Source organism: Mustela putorius, unplaced genomic scaffold, assembly GCF_011764305.1.
Source record: "Mustela putorius furo isolate JIRA1106 unplaced genomic scaffold, ASM1176430v1.1 tig00003962_pilon_pilon_pilon, whole genome shotgun sequence".
NCBI classification, from domain to species: domain Eukaryota; kingdom Metazoa; phylum Chordata; class Mammalia; order Carnivora; family Mustelidae; genus Mustela; species Mustela putorius.
In genome coordinates this window covers 4051251-4072486 of record NW_025422106.1, presented here as the reverse complement: position 1 = coordinate 4072486, position 21236 = coordinate 4051251, and the positions used below count along the sequence as shown (strand labels likewise).

Genomic DNA, 21236 nt, shown 5'->3' with positions numbered 1-21236 from the left:
GGCTCTCACTTCTGGTCCTGTGCAGTTTGGAAAGAGGCTTTGTGGAAAGAGGCTGGTGTAGAATACCTGCACTCATGCAGTAGGATGAGCCCATGACCAGAGAGGGCAAGTCCCAGACTCAGGATGCACAGGGAAGTGGGGCCGAGCTGGGGCTGGACCAAACCCTGAGGCCGGATTGCCTAGAACAGGGACAAAGGCCCTGCAGAGAACCCTAGCTTGGTCCCCCCACATTCTACTGCAAATTCCTGAGATGACAGGGCTGAGAGAGGGAAGAGAAAATGGAGGGAGAGGAAGAACAGAACAGATCAGAAGAGGATGAGGAGATAGACACAGAGACCAAGACACAAGGGGCTGGGAGGCACCTGAGCCCTGGGTGGGGGGAGAAACTGGCGTACCCCAAGACCTGGGATATTGGAGTCCAGCAGCATTCTCCTCTTCTGGCCACCCGTCCTCCACCCCCCCCCCCACGAGGAATGTTCAGAATGTGATGAGCTGATAAGACTGGGACTCCCACTCCACCTGGCACAGGATACAGCGGCGGGGGGTGGGGGGTGTGCTCTGCCACCCCCCCCCTTATCAGAGGGGATTTTCTTCTTGGGGATGAGGTGGGGAAGTTTTCAATGGACATGATCCTCATGGAGGCACTTGGTGGAAGGTCTGAGGAAGGGGCGTCTCTCAGGCAGGGCCAACGGGCTGGATGCCAGAGCCATGGGCATGGCCAGATGCTTTTCAGCTGAGCTGCACAGTGAGTCAGAAGGCACGGGGACTGGGCTGAAGGAGGGGGTTCCCAGTTGTCAGGGAAGTTGGGGCAGGACAAGAGGGGAGAAGGAAATAAGGCACAACAGTGGCTGGCGCTCTTCCAGAGGACTGGGCTCCCTGGCTAATGGCCATCTGGGGACCCTGTCCGAAAAGTGATCCTGGTAGGTGCTACCCCATCCCTGCTGGGTCTGGAGTCCCAGTGTATAAGGAGCAGCCTGGGGCTCCTGAGGTCCTCAAGGAAGCAGGTGCACGGTGGGGGGGGGGCTCTGATTCAATTTAGGGCAGTTACTCTCAGGTGTGTTCTTAGCCTCCAAGCTCACCCCTGACAACCCTAGCTTTCTGTGGACTGTGGGGCCTCCCTCTGGCAGAAGGGGTACAGTGACCTCAAGACACCCAGGCCGTGGGCCTGCTCCAGTGCCCACTTCCTGCTCTCTGCATGGACACTTAGGAGAAAAGCTGCCTGAACGGAGCAAAGGGAAGGGAGGGACAGGGGAGGGGAGCAACTGGTGGTTTGAGGTTGGGCCTGAGATGGAGAAAACCTCAGCCCCAGGGACCAGTGTGTGGCTGCACCTGAGACCCGTTGTGGGAGACCTGAGATCGGGGTGGGAGGCAATCCAAACCTCGCTCAGGGCCTGTTGCCCGTTGGCTCTTGCTGAATGAGAACAGAGGGCAACGGGCACGATTCCACGAGGCTTCAGTGGGAACAGACCTCAGCAGCAGGCCTCCCCCACAGACATCTAACCCCAGCTACGGACCCTCATCTGGGCATTTGACCTGCCGCTGGGTAGGGAGGCCTTAGGCAGATGCCTTGAACACAGTCTTAGTCTTGGCCACTTGCTTCCTCCCCACACTTAGCACAATGCCTGCTGGCACATAGAAGGAGTCCAAAGTGCTTGGGGAATACAAATCATGAATGAATAAATGATGGATAAATAAACTTATCAACCAACTTGAGTGCCCAGCAGCCAGAGTCCTCAGCATTTAGAAATGGACAAGCCTGCCACCTGGTGGCGACTGTGCTAACTGCAGGCCGAGGTCAGGCCCAGCGCCCTCGTTCAATGGCAGAAGCCTGGATTGTAACACTTTCCTTGCACTTCCCCAGGTTTGGTTTTCAGCTATAATCGGGCAGTTTTCTCTTGTTTTTAAAACCTCCAGGCTGCCTGGGTGGCTCAGTCGGCTCAGGTCATGATCTTGGGGTCCTGGAATGGAACCCCACATCAGGCTCCCAGCTCAGCAAGGAGCTTACTTCTCCCTCTCCCTCTGCACCAACCCCCCACTCTCTCTCTCAAATAAATAAATAAAATCTTCCCAAAAAATAACTAACTAAATAAAACTTCCAAGGAAAGAAATTCCTCCCTGACCTTTGTTCCTTAGAAAATTCTACTTATGGCTGACCTTCATGTTTTCCTCTTTTCCCTTTTGTCCTCAAGGCAGAGAAAGAATCAGAGGGCTCCCCTCCCCCCACCCAGACTGGAAGGCCAGCCTGAGGCAGGGTGGCCCATCTCATTTTGTAAATACAGTGTTATATTTGCGTATCCTCTGTGGCTTTCTTGTTTGTAATGGAGAACACAGTGCTGAAACACAGAAGCTGAAATACTTTCTACCTGGCCCTTTCCAAGTCTGCCAACCTCTGTGGGAGCCGCCCTGCTGATTCACTCATGGAGCAATTGCTAAGCACCTACTACGTGCCAGTCCCGGGATAAATTCTGGCTGGAGTCACTGAGGTAAGGAACATGGCGGCTGCTCCCTGGACACTCACAGTCTACAAGGAGAAACCGGCCAGCAAAGAGACCACCTGCCTAAGCAGAGGCTTTACCACAGGCTGTCGAAACGGCTGTCAAGTCCCACAGTGGCCACACAGTCAAATGCACCCCTGAAAGGAAGACTAAATGAATAAGGGGTTGGAAAGCACGGAAGAGCAACGTATAGGGCTCTCGGCTGAGGGCTGAGGCCACATAGAGGGCTTCTCTTTGGACTGATCTCCCAGGACAAGAAGGAGTGAGCCACCTGGAGAAGTGAGCCACCTGGTGAAGGTGACAGGTGCTGAGCACCGAGGGACAGGCTGGGGGAGGTCTGGAGCAGAAGGCCTACTGTACCATCAGGGAGGCGTCCTGAGGTTGGGCAGTGGGATGAAGAGAGACGGGACATTGAGAGATATCTGGGAAGCAGGATCAAAAACATGTAAGGGAGGGAGTCCTGGGTGGCTCAGTCAATTAAGCTGCGTTTGGCTCAGGTCATGATCCTGGGCTCTGGGGATGGAGTCCCGAATCCGTCTCCTTGCTCAGCAGGGAGCCTGCTTCTCCCTCTGCCTGCTGCTTCCCCCGCTTGTGCTCTCTCTCTCTCTCTGACAAATAAACAAATAAAATCTTTAAACAAAAACAACAAACAGACACGTGGGGGTAGACTGATGGTGACAGGTGAGAGCAGAGTAAATTGAGTGACCGACCGATGGTCCCTGAGAAAGGGAGCAGTGGAGGAGGAGAATGCTTAGTGTTTAGGGATAAAGATGGGAGGTTCCATTTCCAAAAGAGTTTGAGCTGTGTGAGATGTCCAACTCAGACCATCCGGAAGGCAGCAGGAGACCCAGCCCTGCACCCAGGGGGACCTGTGCTGGAACTGTCGTCAAAAGCCATAGGATCGGAAGAGATCATGCCAGGCACAAGTGAGCCAAGGGCTGAGAATAGAGCCAAGAACGGGATCCCGGGGCATCCGTGACGTGCCCGGCTGGGTGCAAGGTGTAGGGGACAGAGCGGGAATCAGGGGTGGCTCCTGTCCTTGAGAACTCACTGTCCAATCAGTAAGAGAGACACAGTGACAGATCATCTCAACATAATATAGTAAGTGATAAAAAGGATGCATGTTTGTTTGGCTTCGGGGAGCTGGCCCAAAGCGATTTAGGAGAAAGCACTTTGGCTGGCCACCAACAGGGTAATGGATAGCTAAAGATGCTTTTGCCTGCACGGCATCTCTCCCCTCTTCTGGGAAGAGTCCCAGGTTTCCCTTTGCCACTTCTCTATCCCCTAGCTGTCTTTGAGGGAGCTGGCTTCCTACAGGCTCCCTCCCGCTCTGGGAAAAGCTGATAACCCAGGCTCCTTTGGACACAGTAAGGGGGTCAGGGACAGGCGTGTGAACTCAGGGCACCCACTGAGACCCAATCCCAAGACTGTGTCTGGAGAAGCTCTTTCCTGGCTAGGATTTTTAGCTGAAGAAGCCTGGGCAGGGGGAACCCCATAGAAAGCAGATGGAGAGAGAGATGAGTAGACCTCATTTGAGCTCTGTGAAGCTCTGGGCTTCCAGAAGGCAGTGAGGGCCCTCAACCACAGTGATTAGCTTTTTAGAGGGCCAATCTTTCTAGAAAAATGCAGCCATACCAGAAAAAAAAAAAGAAAAAACTTGATAATATTTTATCTAAGCATGTTTTATGTCTTTAACATAAAAGTATGGAGTTATTTGAAATTATGTTTTTTTATTATTTTCTTTCCTGGTCCATAGATGCTGTTATTTATTTATTTATTTATTTAAATTTATTTATTTGACACAGAGAGAGAGATCACAAGTAGACAGAAAGGCAGGCAGAGAGAGAGGGAAGCAGGTTCCCCGCTGAGCAGAGAGCCTGATGCGGGTGGGTCTCTATTCCAGGACCCTGGGATCATGACCTGAGCCGAAGGCAGAGGCTTTAACCCACTAAGCCACCCAGGCACCCCAATGCTGTTATTTAAATGAAATAATACGACTAGTTAAAAGAGGCAATTAGCGCCAAATGATAATAGGACCAATTAAATAATATGTGTGAGAAAAATATAACAATATTTTTAGGACATCTCTTTTTATCTGATATAGGAAAATTTATTTGAACTCTTTAAGAACCCTTTGCTAGACATTTAAATTCTGTGAGCTATATGATTGTGTATTCTTTTTAAAAAAAAATTTAGGTTTATTCATTTATTTAAGTAATCTCTGTGCCAAATGTGGGGCTCGAACTTACAACCCTGAGATCAAGAGACTTTTAACTGAGCCAGCCAGGCATCCCTGATGGCCTATTCTCAAGATTCAGAAGTTTAAGACTTTAAAAAGGAGAACATACATGTGATAGGACAAATGGAGCAGATACTGTTCATATTTGGTAATAATAATAACAACAATAATAATACAACAATGGCATGTTTCTGTCTGACCCGTGACATGGTAGGATAATGTGATTCTTGGTTTTCTATTCCAATAATACTTCTTTGAACTTCCGGCACCTTTTTTCATGACAGTCTCCTTTCCTTTTATATATAGTGTTGAAACTTCACAGAGTCAAATGTCAAAGTCACTTGGACCCACAGCTCTGTGCTTAACAAGCCCACAATATAGGATTCCTTGTGTCCCTCCAGTGTGATAACTTCCAACTAAATCTGTCCTCAACAAAAACATATGGGCATGGAACACTTAGGATTCTACTTACTCGCAACAGTGGGATTTTAGACTTGTGGGAATATATTACAGCTCCTCAAAAATGCCCAGCTACTTTGCATCTACAATCCTGCATCTACAATCTTGTAGATCCACTGTTTATCAACTGGTCCTTTGTGTCTATGAGTTAATCATATAGACTAGCCATGACTAAAATGTCCATCATTTTTTAAAAGATTTTATTTATTTATTTGACAGACAGAAACAGCGAGAGCAGGAGCACAAGCAGGGGGAGTGGGAAAGGGAGAAGCAGGCTCCCTGCTGAGCAGGGAGCCTGATGAGGGCTCGATCCAGGATCCTCGGGTCATGACCTGAGCTGAAGGCAGATGCTTAACGACTGAGCCATCCAGATGCCCTGATTGACTTCTTTCTTAGGAAAAAAAATTTTTTTTGGTCTTTTTTTTTTTTCCAGCATAACAGTATTCATTATTTTTGCACCACACCTAGTGCTCCATGCAAGGAAAAATGGTTTTAAAACACAGGTGATCTGGGGACACTTGGGTAGGTCAGTCAGTTAAAGCGTCTGTCTTGATTTGGGCTCAGATCATGATCCCAGGATTGTGAGTTTTAGTCCTCTCTTGGGGCTCACAAACAGTGGGAAGTCTGCTTGAGGTTCTTTCCTTCTGTCCCTACCCCTCTCAAATTATAGGTAAATCTTTAATAAAACCCATGGAGGTGATCTGTAGTGTGAAATCCAAGTTGGATTCTGTGACGGTTAATTTTATGTGGGCTGAATTGGGTCAAGGGCGCCCAGGTGTTTGGAGAAACACTATTCTGGTGTGTCCAAGTGGGAGTTTATGAATGAGATTAACATTTGAATCAGTAGACTGAGTAAAGATTACTCTCCCCATCATCGTGGTTGGCAAACGGGGTGGCGGGGGTGTGGAGGGAGGTCCTCACATCCAATCTGTTGAAGTCCTGCATGGGATAAAAGGCTGATTGGAGAGAAGACACTCTCTCTTCTGGCTGTCTTCATGTTGGGACACCGGTCTTTGCCTGCCTTTACACTGGAACTTACACCATCCATCGTCCCAGGTCTCGGGCCTTGGAACTCAGGCTGAAACCTCTCAGTCAGCTCTCAAGGGTCTGCAGCTTGCTAATTAGAGATCTTGAAATTCCATCTTCCATAACTACATGAGCCAATTCCTTAAACAGTTAGATGATAGATAGATAGATAGATAGATAGATAGATGGATAGATGGATAGACAGATGGATAGATGGATGGTTATCATTTTGGGTCTTTTCTCTGGAGAACCCAGACTAACGTCGATTTCAAATAAGTTAGTTTCTATTAAAAAAATTAAGAAAGTCTTGTGTTTTGTTTTTTTTGTTTGTTTGTTTGTTTTTGTTTTTGAGTTCTGAAGCACTCCTATTTCCTAAATGTGAGTCTTTTTTTTTTTTAAACTATATGAGTTTTAGCATAGCCTGTACATGATATGGAACAATTCCAAGGCAGTCAGTTGATCCTTCTGTAGGTTCTCCATGGCCTGTCCAAGGATCATCAAACAGTTTTGGAGAAATAGCATATAGATTTCCATTTTTCTCTGATTCATTTCATTTTTTAATAGATTTCATTTATTTATTTGAGAGAGAGCCACCAGAGCAAGAGAGAGCATGAGAGGGGAGAAGGTCAGAGGGAGAAGCAGACTTCCCATGGAGCTGGGAGCCCGATGTGGGACTCAATCCCAGGACTTCGGGATCATGACCTGAGCTGAAGGCAGTCACTTAACCAACTGAGTCACCAGGTAACCGTTTCATTTATTAAAAGATTTTATGGGGGTGCCTGGGTGGCTCGTGGGTTAAGCCACTGCCTTTGGCTCAGGTCATGATCTCAGGGTCCTGGGATCAAGCCCCACATCGGGCTCTCTGCTCAGTGGGGAGCCTGCTTCCCCCTCTCTCTCTCTGCCTGCCTCTCTGCCTACTTGTGATCTCTCTCTGTGTCAAATAAAATAAATAAATAAATAAATAAATAAATTTAAAAAATAAAATAAAATGAAAGATTTTATGTATTTGAGAGACAGAGAGAGAGATGGGGGGAGGGGCAAAGGGAGAGGGAGAAGCCGACGCCCCGCTGAGCGTGAAGCCCGCCCCAGACCCAATCCCAAGACCCTGAGGTCATGACCTGAGCCAAAATCAAACGCTTAACCAACTGAGCCACCTCCTTTCAACTTAACCAACGGGCGCCCCTCCTTTCTTCATTTTCGTCTTTCATATGCTTCCAAATTAGAGAAGGACATTTCTCTTCTCTCACTCTTTAAGAATGACTTCACAGGTCAACATTCTGACATCTGTGCCGTGGACAGCAACCCTGACAGTCATCTTGTAGGCAGGTGTCTAAGGAGAATCTCCTTCTACGTGTATAACATCAGTAATCTCATTGTGCTTCTGCACATTTCAAAGAAACTGAAACATGACTAAAAATATTTGTTATGGGGGTGCCTGGGTGGCTCAGTTGGTTAAACATCTGCCTTTGGATTGGGTCATGATCCCAGTGTCCTGGGATCGAGCCCCAGTTAGGCCTCCCTGCTCAGCAGAAGCCTGCTTCTCCCTTTCCCTTTGCCTGCTGCTCTGCCTGCTTGTGCCCCCCCCCCCCGCACTTCTCTGTCAAAACAAATAAATAAATAAATAATTTAAAAGTCTTTAAAATAGCTAAAGTCTTTTCCATTTACTTCTGACTCCAAACCTGCAAACGTACCTCCATCCCAGAGGGGTTAAAAGTCAGACTGCTGGGGCGCCTGGGTGGCTCAGTGGGTTAAAGCCTCTGCCTTTGACTCAGGTCATGATCTCAGGGTCCTGGGATGGAGCCCTGTGTCAGCCTCTCTGCTCAGCAAAGAGCCTGCTTCCTTAAAAAAAAAAAAAAAAAAAGGCAGACTTCCTGGGTCCAAATCTTGAACATGCCAATTACTTAGCCTCTCTGTGCCTCAGTTTCCCCCCTGTCAAAAGGTAGAAAGGAGAGTGGCCACCTTATAGAGTAGTGGGGCAGGAACTCGGGTGTAGAAGGCTTGAGCAGTGCCCGTCACGGTCAGTGCTGCATGAAAGCCAGCTGTGAGTCTCCCCCCTTGGGTGGGGCTCCAGATCCTTCCCTCCCACCTACTCAAGGATGGATCTTTTGATGAACCCCTCTCTGCTGGCTGCTGTAATTGACATTTAAACAAGCTTGCTTCCATTTAAAACACACACACACACACGCACACACGCACCCCTTTCCTAATGTGCCAAATACCCTCCAGCGACCGCGCTTTCCGCTCCCTCCTGCCTTTCCTCGGCAAGCGTTGCCTGCACTTGTTCTCTCCATCTCCGCCCCTCCTACTGCCCCTCAACCAGCTGTAAACAACCTTCCCACTTCCCCTCCACCGAACCCGCTCTTCCTGGTGTTACTGACTGCCCCCCTTGAAATGTCACCCAAAGGGCACATCTCCGTCCTCATCCTGCCTGAACCGCACGTCCCCAGCAGGATTTGACCTTGCTGACCACTCCCTCCTCCTTGAAACACTCAGCAGCGACAGCAGCACCCGCAGACACACCCGGGGCCACCCAGACACTGCCCTCTGCACTGCCTGACACCAACCTGGCCACTCTCTCCCAGGTGTCGCCCTAGAACTCTCTTTGGATCTCTTCTGTCCCTCCCTTCCAGAACCATCTCATCCATCAAACCCCCAACTTGCATCTCCCATCCCAGACTCTGATTTTTCAGACCCATAGAGCCAACTACCTGCTGGACAGCTCCCGTAAAGCCGGTCACACTCAGCATGGTCAGAGCTGAGCTGACTGAGCCTAACCACTTGGGACAATGATTAGGCAGAATCTTCTTCTTCGTTTTTAAGATTTTATTTCTTTGAGAGAGAGAGAGAGAAAGAGAGAGGGAGGGCCAGGGGAGAGACAGAAGGAGAGGGGTAGAAAAAAATCTCAAGCAGACTCCTCACTGAGTACAGAGCTTGATGTGGGGCTCGAACCCAGAGATCATGACCTGAGCTGAAATCAAGAGCTGGACACCCAACCAACTGAGCCACCCAAGGGCCCCGCAATATCTTCTTTTTTTTTAAAAAAATGTTTTTTTTAAGATGTTACTTATTTGTTGGAGAGAGAGACAAGAGAGGAGCAGGAGATGCAGGACTCGATCCCAGGACTCTGGGATCATGACCTGAGCTGAAGGCAGACGCTTAACTGACTGAGCCACCCAGGCCCCCCCCCCCGGAGTATCTTTAAAAGCCAAACATACATCCTGTGGCCCCACAAGTCCACCGTTAGGTACCCAACAGCAGTACCCAACAGCAGTGCACGCCAAAAGGCATGTACAAGAATGTCTGTAGCGCTGCTCATGATGGTCCCAAACAGGAAACTACTCAAATGCCCACAGACAGCAGCACAGATAAATAAATGGCGGTATATTCACATGATAGAAACCTGAATATGACAGCGAAAATGAATGATCTACAATATATCCAATAATATCAAACTCACACAAACATAATCTTGAACAAAAGAAGTCAGACATAAAAGAGTATACGCTGTATACTTCCATTTATTTCGAAGTTCAAAATCTTGCAAAACTGACCTTTAATAGTAGGAGCTGAGACTTTAGCCTTGGGGTGTCATAACCGGAAGGAAACCTGAGGGGGCCTCTGAGGGCTGGTACCATCGCTTCCCACCCTGGCTGTCAGTTACATGGCTGTGTTTGGGTCGCACAAATTCGTTATTTATGATTTATGCACTTTTCTGCAAAAAGGTTTAAAAGAGCAAAACTAAACTAAAAGGGCTGCTCGTCAAGCAGTCCCTCTTCTTTGTGTTCTCTCCTCCTCTCTCACTGAGAATAGTCTCAAACTTTCCACTTAGTTGCCACTAGTCCCCACTGTCCCCTCTCCTGGTCACTCACCTCCAGTCCATTTCCAAGCACTACTATTCCTCCTCCTCGAGGTCTCTCAAACCCATCTGCTTCTCTCCATCCTCACTGCCTCCTCCTTACCCTGGACCCAATAGCTCTCTTGCTCAGGCTCCTTCAGTAGGTTCTGTTCTGTTCTTGTCAGCTCTGATTCATCCCCACACAGCAACCAGAGAGACCCTTCTAGAACCAACACCCAGTCATGTCTCTCCCCTGATTAAAATCTTCCAGTGGTTCCCTGTCGCCACTAGATAAAGCCCATTCTTTCGCTCTGGGGTTCTAAGATCTCTGTGCTCTGGGTCTCCAGCTTTCCCTTTAGCCAATCCTTCCCCTACACTGTGCCCCAGGCAGTCCCATGAGGCTTTGCAAAGACTTTTTCCAGAACTCCCTTCTTCCCCTTATCCCTGCTTTTTCTGGCTGAATCTCACACAACCTTCAGGTCTCAGTCCAGATATCTTCCTGCCTCCATGTCACCGTGTCACAGCAGAGCGTGCCACACCTGTCCCAGTACATGTCACATGATAGCAAAACTGGCTGCTTTTGTGTCCACTCCTCCTGTTGACCTTGGACTTCATGGAGAGGGTATTGTGTCTGTCTTGTTCATCACTCTGTCCCCAGCACCAAGAACAGTAGAGGGTCAGGAGGGATTTATTGGGTAGATGAAGGACTCTAGGAGACATCCAGACAGCCAGGGCTGGAGGTCTGGGGTATATGTCCAAGGAGGTTGGTGAGATGGTGAGGCGAGCTCCCCCTTGAATGACAAGAGTTCGAGAATTTAGAATCAGAGTTTGAAGGGAACTTAGAGACCATCTAATAATAGTCCACTTTTTAAAAAAGATTTATTTATTTGTTGCAGAAAGAGAGAGTGCAGGGTCGGGGGGAAGGACAGAAGGACAGGAAGAGAGGAAGCGGACTCCCCTCTGAGTGAGGAGCTGGACATGGGGTTCAATCTCACGACCCCAGGATCATGACCTGAGCCGAAATCAAGAGTTGGGCCCTCAACCAACTGAACCACCTAGGTGCCCCGTAATAATCGACTTTCTGATTTACAAATGACAAACTTAAGAGAAAGACCCACTGGCTGGACAAGGATGGGTGCAGGGGAGGGAGATGGCAGCTGCAGAGTAAGGCAAGGTGGTGATGAGAAATGAATATTTAGGGGCACCTGGGTGGCTCAGTCGTTAAGCGTCTGCCTTTGGCTCAGTTTAGGATCCCAGGTTCCTGGGATCAGGTCCCACAGGGAGCTCGCTTCTCCCTCTGCCTTTCTGACTCTCGTGAATAAATAAAAAAAAAATATTTAAAAACAAAAAAGGAAAAGTGAATATTTAGTGCGGATAGGGCTCCTAAAATCAGTGAAGACCATATTCTTTCTGAGTATGATGGTGGGGCTTTTGCACGAAACTCCCTTCCTGGGTCTCCCTGGTGGAGCTGGACTCTGGCCTCCTAATACCGACCACTAGATGGCGTCGGCTCCCTAGGCAAAGGAGAGAGCAAGGGCTGGACCGCTTCTCCCTCTGCCTCCAGCCTTCCTCCTGTGTTCCTCCCCTGGGATCCAGCGCCTCCTGAGCCCAGCTGCTGTGGCCGTGCCCAGAGAGCAAGATACCTGGGTTCCAAGAAGCAGCTTGCTTCAACAGTCTACCGTTTCTCGTGCCCAGGGAGAGGGTGGGCGATGGACCACAGCTCCCCTGTCCCGCCAGCCTCGCAGAGGCTCCCAACAGACCACCTGGCAGCATCCCAGCACCAGCGGCGGGACTCTGGCTCGGCTGACACCTGCTCATCATGCTGGCCCAGAGCAGATGCACTGGGCAGCACTGATCCCACTACATCCTCCCACTGCCTTGCCAACTCCGAGCCTGCAGGGTCCTGGGCGAAGGCAGGTGGCCCCAGTCCCAGTGACCTGACAGGGCCCTTCTGAGGTCACACATGGTCCTATCTGGGAAGCTGCTGCTACTTCTACCCTGGAGGGAGGTAGCCTGACACCAGGGCCGGCTCCACGCCTTCCCTTTCTGTCATTCTGCAAGCACACTCAGACAAAATGATTCAGTCCCTCTCCAGGAGTAGAGAATCTCAGTTATTCATTCAACAAACATCTATTGAGGACTGAGGTTGTGTGTGTCAGGACCTGCTCTAGGTATCTGGGAGGTGATAGTGAACAGCAAGATACAGTCCCTAGAGTCTTGGAGTGTAAAGTGCAACAGAGAACCAGATGCTAATCTCACCGTACCCAACCTTGTTGAATTGCTCACTGAAGTCTTCACTTCCATTTCTTTCAGACTCTCCGAGCCGAATGTAGCACAGAAACTAGCCTAATGTAATCCACATTTGCAGGATTCCAGGATTCCCGACTCCCAGTCCAGTGCTCACTCACTGAACTTGGGAGCTGCAGGTTGGGGTGGGGGAGGAGAGAAAGGAGCGAAGCTTCTTCAAGGACCTCATAAAGAAGGCAGACTAACTCCCTGCCATCTGCCAATCACCCGGCCCTCCTTGTCTCCGTAGTGAATGAATGAATGAAGGCATGAGAAGGGGGGTTGCCATAGGCTGTCTCTTTTCTGGGGGGAGCTGGGTGCTCCAGAGCAGGCCCTGACCTCTTCCCCCGCTCCCATCCTGGGAGGGGAGCCGGCCGGGCCAGTGCCCTCGCTGCCCCCAACGCCTCGGGCTTTCTAGGCGCCCTCTTGGCAACAGAACAGAGGGCATCGTGAGCGGGTGGCAACTCGCCCCGCCACGGGCTCAGAGCGGCGGGCGATAGGCGCTAGGGGGACGCGGAGATAGACAGACAGATAGGGCTCCCCTCGCCCGGCCCCCGCCCCCACCTTTCCCACGCTGCGGCCTCCCCGGAGCAGCTCAGACCTGGCGGGCCCTCCAGGCCCTCGGCCCGAGGACCGGGGCCCTCTGCCTCCGCCAGCTGCAGCTCCCAAAGCCCTGGGAGCTCCTGGCAGCCTGCCCACGGAGTCTAAGTTTGGACAGGGGCACAGAGCCCCCTGCACACTTATCTGCCAGGCGGGGGAGTCTGCGAGGGAAACCCGTACCCCCGGGCCCGGCGAGACGATGCGAGGCTGCCGAGTCCAGAAATAACCACAAGGTGGCGCACTGGCACTGCGTGTCCTTGGTGGCCTTAGCCCAGCCGTGCCCCTCAAGGGGACAGGGAAGAATTGACAGGTGTGAAGGTCGTACGCGGCCGGGAACTGAGATTTGGAGGACCTTCCCCTCCCCCCAAAAGAAGGCGGAGAGCAGAATAGGGGGTGGAATAGAGAAATATTGTAGGCTTGGGAACAACTTGGATGACTTTGCAGGCCAGATAGGACTTAAGAGGCGCCCGCCGGCAGGAAGGGGAGCCTCTTCAGGGCCCTCTCCGAGGGACAGGACTCAGTGGCGCATCATGGGTTGGAGCTACTGGAGACTGGGAAGGCGCTAAGAGTTTTGTATACATCTGCATACAACTATGCATGCACACCCAGAAACCCCCTCCCACAGCCCTCCACTCACACGGCTTATACTCTCCCCTATGCCCACTCCTGCATGCACACACACACACACACACACACACACACTCCTACACTTTTGTGCATGTCTGTATACTGTGGACCACGTGAAACCCTTACACCACAGGCACCAAGTCCACCCGTCCCATATACCTGATCTCTAAAAATGCCTGCATTCCTTTAGTGTTGTCCCCAGTGCCCAGAACAGGCCCCCCAGACTTACCAAGACACACAGAAAGCCAGCCCGTGTCCCACCCAGCCTCATGGGGACTCAGGTCCCCTGCTCCCTCCAGCAAGCTCAGGCAGTCTCTGAAACAGCATCGCCCAACAGGTTACGCCCCTCCACCCTCTGGATAAACCCCTAAATCCACACCCACTTGCTCCCCCACTCCAGCCGCACCCCCCAACCTCTCCAACAGGACCCTCACGGTCCCATTATGACATTCACGGTCCTGTGGCACTTTGTCCTGATGGGCCCCTTTCTCTGGAAAGGCATTCAAGGTTACATTTTATGACTGCATCGCTGTAAATAAATCAATATCCTATAGTCAAACATTTTCTTCAACTGAAAGTGTCTGTTCCTTTTCTTCTGATTGTAAAAGAAATTTAAAGTATTTTCATGAGCCCTAGGTCTTTCTCATTCTGGGCACATCTGTCCGCCTGTTATTTGCATAGTGTCACACACACACCACCTTGGACCACCTCCCTCTACAAACGCCCAATGGGCAAATTCCCCTGCTTCTCCATCGCACCTAAGCCCACCTCCCAGCCGCAGCCAGGGAGACAGACAGACTGGCAAATCCCGGGGGCGCCCGGCAGAGACACCCGCCCCCTACGCCTTCCTGCAGAGACGCTGGAGGGGTTATCTGAACTGGGGGTGGGAGCCACGGGAGGAGTAACAAGGGGTGTGTGTGTGTGTGTGTGTGTGTTTTGGGTAACAACAAAGAATGGGGGAGAGAGAAGAGAAAGAGAGAGAGAGAACGAAAGAGCGCAAGAGCATGTTTTGCCTCGAAGGCAAGACTTGCAGCCAATCAGAGCGCAGGAGCCTCCCTCCGCGACTCCACTATTGAGTCTATAACCGGCTGGCCGGGCGGAGCTGGCAGCATTTGACTGTGGCTTGGGACGCGACGGGAGGCGCGCAGCGACCGCCGGAAGGCCGGCGATGGTCTAGGCGCCCCTCGGCCTCCCCTCCCCCGAGAACCTGCGGGTCCTCCCCTCGCCCCCCCGGACGCACACCCCCGCCTCGTCTCCTGTGCCTCCTCCGCGCTCCTGCCCGCTCCGGCTCGGCGGCCCAGGCCGGCCCCCGGACCCGCGGCGCCCGCCAGGATGAGTGGCTCCTTCGATCGCAAGCTCAGCAGCATCCTGACCGACATCTCCAGCTCGCTGAGCTGCCATGCGGGCTCCAAGGACTCGCCCACCCTGCCCGAGTCTTCTGTCACCGATTTGGGCTACTACAGCGCTCCCCAGCACGACTACTACTCGGGCCAGCCCTACGGCCAGACCGTGAACCCCTACACCTACCACCACCAGTTCAATCTCAACGGGCTTGCGGGCACGGGCGCTTACTCGCCAAAGTCGGAATATACCTATGGAGCCTCCTACCGGCAATACGGGGCGTACCGGGAGCAGCCGCTGCCCGCCCAGGATCCAGGTGAGAGCCTGGAAGGTTCCTCTAGGGAGAGAAAGACGGAGAATTGAACCCCAGATCTAGGGACGCGTTGAGGGGATTAAAAAAATAAAAGTGCTGTCTAAAGTTAGGCAGGGTGGGTTAAGTGACCCCAGAGGGGTCAGACAACCTTTCAGTCGCAAGGCTGTGCGCCGGGGTCTCAGTGAGGATGGGGCCAGCTAGAGGAGAGAGGAGAAGAGGGGTGTCAGGGGACTTCTGAATCGAGTTGCTTTCGCCGGCACATCAACTCTTCCAACGGGTGGCAAGGCTTGGGGTTAGGCAACGGGGACTGGAAACTCCAGGGACCCTCTGGAAATGGGCCGGGGATAGGGGGTGAATGGTAAGGGCAACTTGGAGAAAGGCACACACACACACACACACACACACACACACACGGAAGCAGAGACTGAGAAGTGGAAAAGAGAAGGGGTGGAGAAGGAGCGAAAGAGAAATGTGGAGAGACAAAGTGAGAGAAAGGAACCCAAGAAAGGCCAAGAAAGAAAGAGAAGTAAGGAGAAAGGAAGGAAGGAAGAGGGAGTTTGTATTATGCTTGCAACTTTTCTGAGAATCTAAAACCATTCCAAGATTTAATAATAAAAAAAAAAAAAGTTTAGAAAAGAAAAAGGAAGGAAGGGAGAGAGGAGGGAAAGAGCGAGAGAGGTGACGGAGGGCAAGGTGGGGCGGGAAGGGGGCGGCCGGCAGGAGGGTGGCGAGGAGACGCGAGGCTGGGAGGCGAGCCGGGCAGGCGTCGGACCGAAGCCTCGGCTGTCCTCGCCCGGGTGGCCGGCGCCGGGGACGGCGCTCTGGGGCCCGGGCGCGGAGCTGCGGGCTGGGGGCGCGCGTCGTGGGCGGCCTCCGGGTCCGGGTCTCCGCCTTCAACCCCCGGTCCGGCTCGGTCGCCGCAACACCCTGCCCGGGCGCGGGCGGCGGAGCGCGCAGGCGGGCGGCCCGCAGCGAGTCGCTGGGCGGGAGCCTGGGACTGCCCGCGGGGGCGCGAAGGGCGCAGGGGGCGCAGGCCCAGGCTGAGCCGCCCCCCGCCCCGTGCGTTGCCCGCAGTATCCGTGAAGGAGGAGCCGGAAGCCGAGGTGCGCATGGTGAACGGGAAGCCCAAGAAGGTCCGAAAGCCGCGCACGATCTACTCCAGCTACCAGCTGGCCGCCCTGCAGCGCCGCTTCCAGAAGGCCCAGTATCTGGCGCTGCCCGAGCGCGCCGAGCTGGCCGCGCAACTGGGCCTCACGCAGACACAGGTCAGTGAGGGGCCGGCGACGGCCGCTGGGGCTTGGTGGGGCCGCGCGGGACCCGGGGGCTCCCCAGGCGCCGACAAACTGGCTGGCCTTTGAGATCGCCGGCAGGCCCTTGAAACCCTCGCTCGTAGAGCGAAGGCCACCCCTCCCCCATGCCGAGCCACAACTGCTGTCGGAAGTTTCTGCATTAAAACGTGTACAGGCGTGCATTATTTGTGAACCTGTGCAACTGTGTCTGTCTGCCACAAGGAGAGGTATCCTCCCCTTGCTCCAGACGCCCTGGCTCCCACGCTTCTCCGCAGGGCTTGTCCCTCACTTAACAGGAGTTCACCTCCCGTCTGGGCCCCCCCTCCGGGCCAGCAGGCCAGGCGTGTGTGGGTAGCAGCGTACATACACGTGTGTATGCGTGTACATTTGCACACATGCCAATGGGCCAGTGTACATGTGGGAAGGGTCGCAACAGGAGTGTGACCTTTCAAGGGTCATTGTGTTTATAGATGGAGGGACACGTGTACATGGCTGTATCCACAGCTGTGCACACTGGCGAGCATGTGTACAGAAATGTCCGCTTCTACTCAAACACCACATTAGTGCTTGACCCAAATGCTTCACCCCTTCCTCTGCACCAAGCCAAGGAGGGAGATACCCCACCAAAGGGGGATGAGAACTCAAAGGTGAGCTCCACCCCTCCCCCCAGCCTGTTCCTAGAGCCCCCCAGCAGGCTGGCCCTGCTCAGGGGGGAGTGGCTGTTGGATGCCTGGATCCCTACAGGTGTTGACAGGCGGACCTGGGTGGCTGCGTGGGGCCCTGTCCGCTGGGAATCTGGGTCACCCCGTGAGGAGCTGATTCATTGTTTATATCAGTCATGGGGTGGGGAACAGCAGGGGGAGGGGGAGATACCCCAAGGGAAATGTGGGGAATCATGGCTCACCTGCTCCTGAGTCCCCAGGTCACCCCCGTGAGCCAGTCCCAGAGTGCCCATGGGTGCTCATGTTCACAGGGCATTTACCTGGGTGCCTCTGAGCCTGTGTGTGTCTTTATAAGCTGGTGTGTGAGTGCGATGCTGTGAATGGGTGCATTCCTGCACATGGAGATGCTTACGTGGGTGTGTGTTTGTCTCTGTAGGTCTGTGCACCTCTGCCCATGGGTGTCTTATGTGAACAAATGCCACGAACTGCCCGTTCCCCACCCCACTGGCTGCCTTTTGTTGATTGCTTACCACACAGGCGGTCCTAAGTTCTTTATCCATCCGAACTTATTTGAGCCTCGTGATGACCCTATGAAGTAGGGGCTTTCAGCATCCCCATTTTGCAGATGGGAGAAGTTAAGTAGCTTGCCCAAGGTCACGCACTAGAGCGGACTTTGGACCCAGGGAGTGGAATGTTCCTCTCCACGTTCTAGCCCAGATAGAATAAAGATGCTGGCCCTGGGTTGAAACCCTTGGGTTTTGCCTGGACCTTGTGTGTAAAATGGGGTGGGCTGAACTTGGGCTTGCTCTCTCTAGGCTGGGTCCTCTTGGGGTTTTTGCTGAGCATCCTGAAAGGCTAACTTGCTCCCCCTTTTCTGCATGCCCTCCCACGCAGGTGAAGATTTGGTTCCAGAACCGCCGCTCCAAATTTAAGAAGCTCTACAAGAACGGGGAGGTGCCCCTGGAGCACAGCCCCAACAACAGTGATTCCATGGCCTGCAACTCACCACCGTCCCCCGCTCTCTGGGACACCTCCTCCCACTCCACTCCGGCCCCTGCCCGAAGCCAGCTGCCCCCACCGCTCCCATACAGTGCCTCCCCAAGCTATCTGGACGACCCCACCAACTCCTGGTACCATGCACAAAACCTGAGTGGACCCCATTTACAGCAGCAGCCGCCTCAGCCGGCCGCCCTGCATCACGCCTCCCCTGGGCCCCCGCCCAACCCTGGGGCTGTGTACTGAGCACCCACCTGGCCTGAACCTCCCATGAAGGACCCCGGACCAGGCAGAAGGCACCTCTGTCCTAGCCGACACTCAGGAATCATCGAGGAGCACTGGGGAAAAGGCACCCCTTGCCCCCTTTCCTTGCCCCTTCCTCCAGGGACCCGAGAGCTTCCAGATGAAATTTGCATGGACCACGGATGTCCCCTGAACCTCCCTCCCCCTGCCTGGGCACTGGGGTTCCCCTCCAGATATTGGGGCACTCCACTCCAGCTGGGACAGCCGTTCCCCTTCTGCTCCAGGAGCCTGGATTGGCTTTCAATGGCCCATCGCCTTCCAGCTTCTAAAACTTAGTGCTCGTTCCACAGACTGGAGACCTTGGGGACCAGGGAGACCACAGAGCGTTTGCAGCTCAGGCCCGGGCCGGGGCACCAGGCACCAAGGATCCCAGGACCTGCTAGGCCTGGTCCCTCCTAAGCCACCTGTGGCTCCCCACTTCCTGAGCATCCCCTCTGTCAAAAAGACATTGGACATCGTGACCAGGACTCAGAGTGGGGATGTCAGGAAGCTCCCAGCCTGCTCTTCTAGCCCTCATTTCAGATTTGAGGGTTAAACCAAAGAAATCCCCCCAAGTGAGGGAATCGTTTAATATCTGTGGCTTTAGAGGGAAGAACTCAAGGAACCATCTCTGTCTTCTCTCCTCCTCTGGTCGGAGAGGAGCGGTGGGTCTCAGGGGTCTTTCCTAAAGACCCATTTCTTCCGTGTACAGGACTTTGCACAACTTTGGTTTTAAAAGCTGTTGAAAATTAGGAAAACAAAGGGCATTGTTACCAGATAGGACCAGTCTCCCCTGCATGGGCACCTCAGCTCTGCCCCACTCCCACCCACCTCTTCCTCTCTCTCCTGCAGTAAGTTGGCAGTTTGGGCGCCAAACCCCAAATCTCCAAGGAAGCATGCCAGGCAAGACAAACCCCAAACCATCCCCTTTCCGGTGACTTTGGAAACAGATTGCTCCCGCAGATGGAGAATGGCGGGTGAGGTGCACGGGGAAAGAGGGGAGGGCGACAGCTCCGTGCCTTTAGGGGTGAGGGGGTGGCCATCTGAAGGGCTGGTAGCGCCGCCCCTCCTTGGTCCGGACGTCCTGCCAGAGCTAACCTTCCTCTACCCTGATGTAGTCAAACATCGAAGAAAAGGGGAGGTGATAGACTAGCTATATATATAGTAATTTTTTTTTTAAGAGCAACAGAGAGAAACAGCCTCCTCCCTACTGTGGTTTCCTATTTATGTGGCCTTTTCCTCCTGGACATACCTGCCTATGCGTTGTGAGCAGAGAGAAACAGGGATGTGGGCTCCGGCCGGATCTGGGTTTGGTGGGAGGTGCGGGAGCAAGGAGAGACGAGGTAGATCTCAGAGTCCCACCCGAGCCGGGCAGGAACGAAGCCAACTCCCACTCCCTCCCAGCCTTCTCATTTCTGCTTTCTTACTGGATCCATCTTTATATATAACGTTAATAAAAAAGAAGAAAATAACCGCTGAGCTCTTTGAACTGGAGGCTGGAGGCAGACAGCTCTTGGGGAGGGCCTGGGAGTTGGGGAAGGTGTTGGACACAGAGAGGCCTCTGAGCTTCCAGGGGCTCCTGGGGAACTCTGCGTCCTGAGGATCCACTGCTGGGACTCTGGTCTCAAGGGCTGGGCTGGGCCTGGCCCCTGGTTGCAGGTGCTCCTGACCCTGTGGCTGCCCCCGACTGGGGCAGGTCGGGGTGGGTGGGAGGCTCCCGGCTGTGGCCTCCCTGACTCCACTCTGCTTGGCCGCTTGGCGTTCCCTGCCAGCCAGCTGCCTTCCGCCACGGCCGCTGCCGCCGCCGCCGCCAGGTCACCTCAGGGCTGCTCTTTGATCTTGGGCTCACACGCAGACATGCTTGCACACGTGTGTAAACCCCCTGCCTCCACGCCCAGGCACTCCCCGGTCCCTCACTCTCTGGTCTGTCCCTTCCAGCTTGGGGTGAGGCTGAGGCCTCAGGCAGGGGGAGCACCACCATGCCCCCAGCCCATGCCGGGGATCCGAGCGGACTGAGGGAAGCAAACACATCGAGTGGGCTCTGTGTTTCCCTTCTCAGGCTTGCGCCCTGACTCTGAGCCTTCTTGCTACTGCCCCCCAGACCTCGGGGAGGGGGGACAGCACGGCTCCCTCCCCACCCCTTCTGGCTGCTCACCTCTGACACTGGAGACAGGGACCCGGATGAGCTGGAATGAGGGGAAGGGTATGAGGGACACGTGCTGGTGCAGCTGGGAGACTGCGTGAAGGCGCGCACACACCTGTGAGCTGCCTTTCCCCCTGAGACATGTGGACCGAGACGCGCGGTGACATCTCTCTCTTCCCTCACACCTACATGAACTCCCACTTGAGACACACACACACACACACACACACACACACGCCTCTGAGACCCCCTTAGCGTCACACAAACGTACAAAGCCATAACGCTCCCAGAGACAGAGGTGCCCAACACACAGGTGCACACACATGTATCCCTCCCGTGGCCTCGGGGTTATACACGGGGACGTGCCCACGCACACAGCAAGACGGAGGCAGCTCCCCGTGCTGGCAGAAGTCTTGGGTTGAGAATCAGCAACACCACCCAGCAGCCGGGGTGACCCAGCTCGGCCTGAAACCTCCCTGTGAGGCCCTCAGTTTCCTCATCTGTCCAATGGGGACAACAAGCCCCGCCCTGCTGGCCTGGGGAGGGGGTGCTGTAGGGAGGCACCAAGCCCAAGTCTGAAGGAAGGGTCCCAGGACCAGGGTAGACCAGCAATCCTGGGCACCTGTGCCTGGGTGGGTTCTCA

General features: G+C 53.5%; 1 protein-coding gene across 1 annotated transcript; it reads left to right on the top strand.

Moving 5' to 3' along the window:
* The first annotated feature begins 14679 nt into the window (after nucleotides 1–14679).
* On the top strand, nucleotides 14680–19919 carry DLX3 (distal-less homeobox 3). The gene is made up of 3 exons (XM_004764801.2): nucleotides 14680–15224; nucleotides 16296–16486; nucleotides 18067–19919. Exons 1-3 carry the CDS (start codon nucleotides 14900–14902, stop codon nucleotides 18412–18414), a joined length of 864 nt encoding a protein of 287 aa, XP_004764858.1. The 5' UTR covers nucleotides 14680–14899; the 3' UTR covers nucleotides 18415–19919.
* Nucleotides 19920–21236: the final 1317 nt, after the last annotated feature.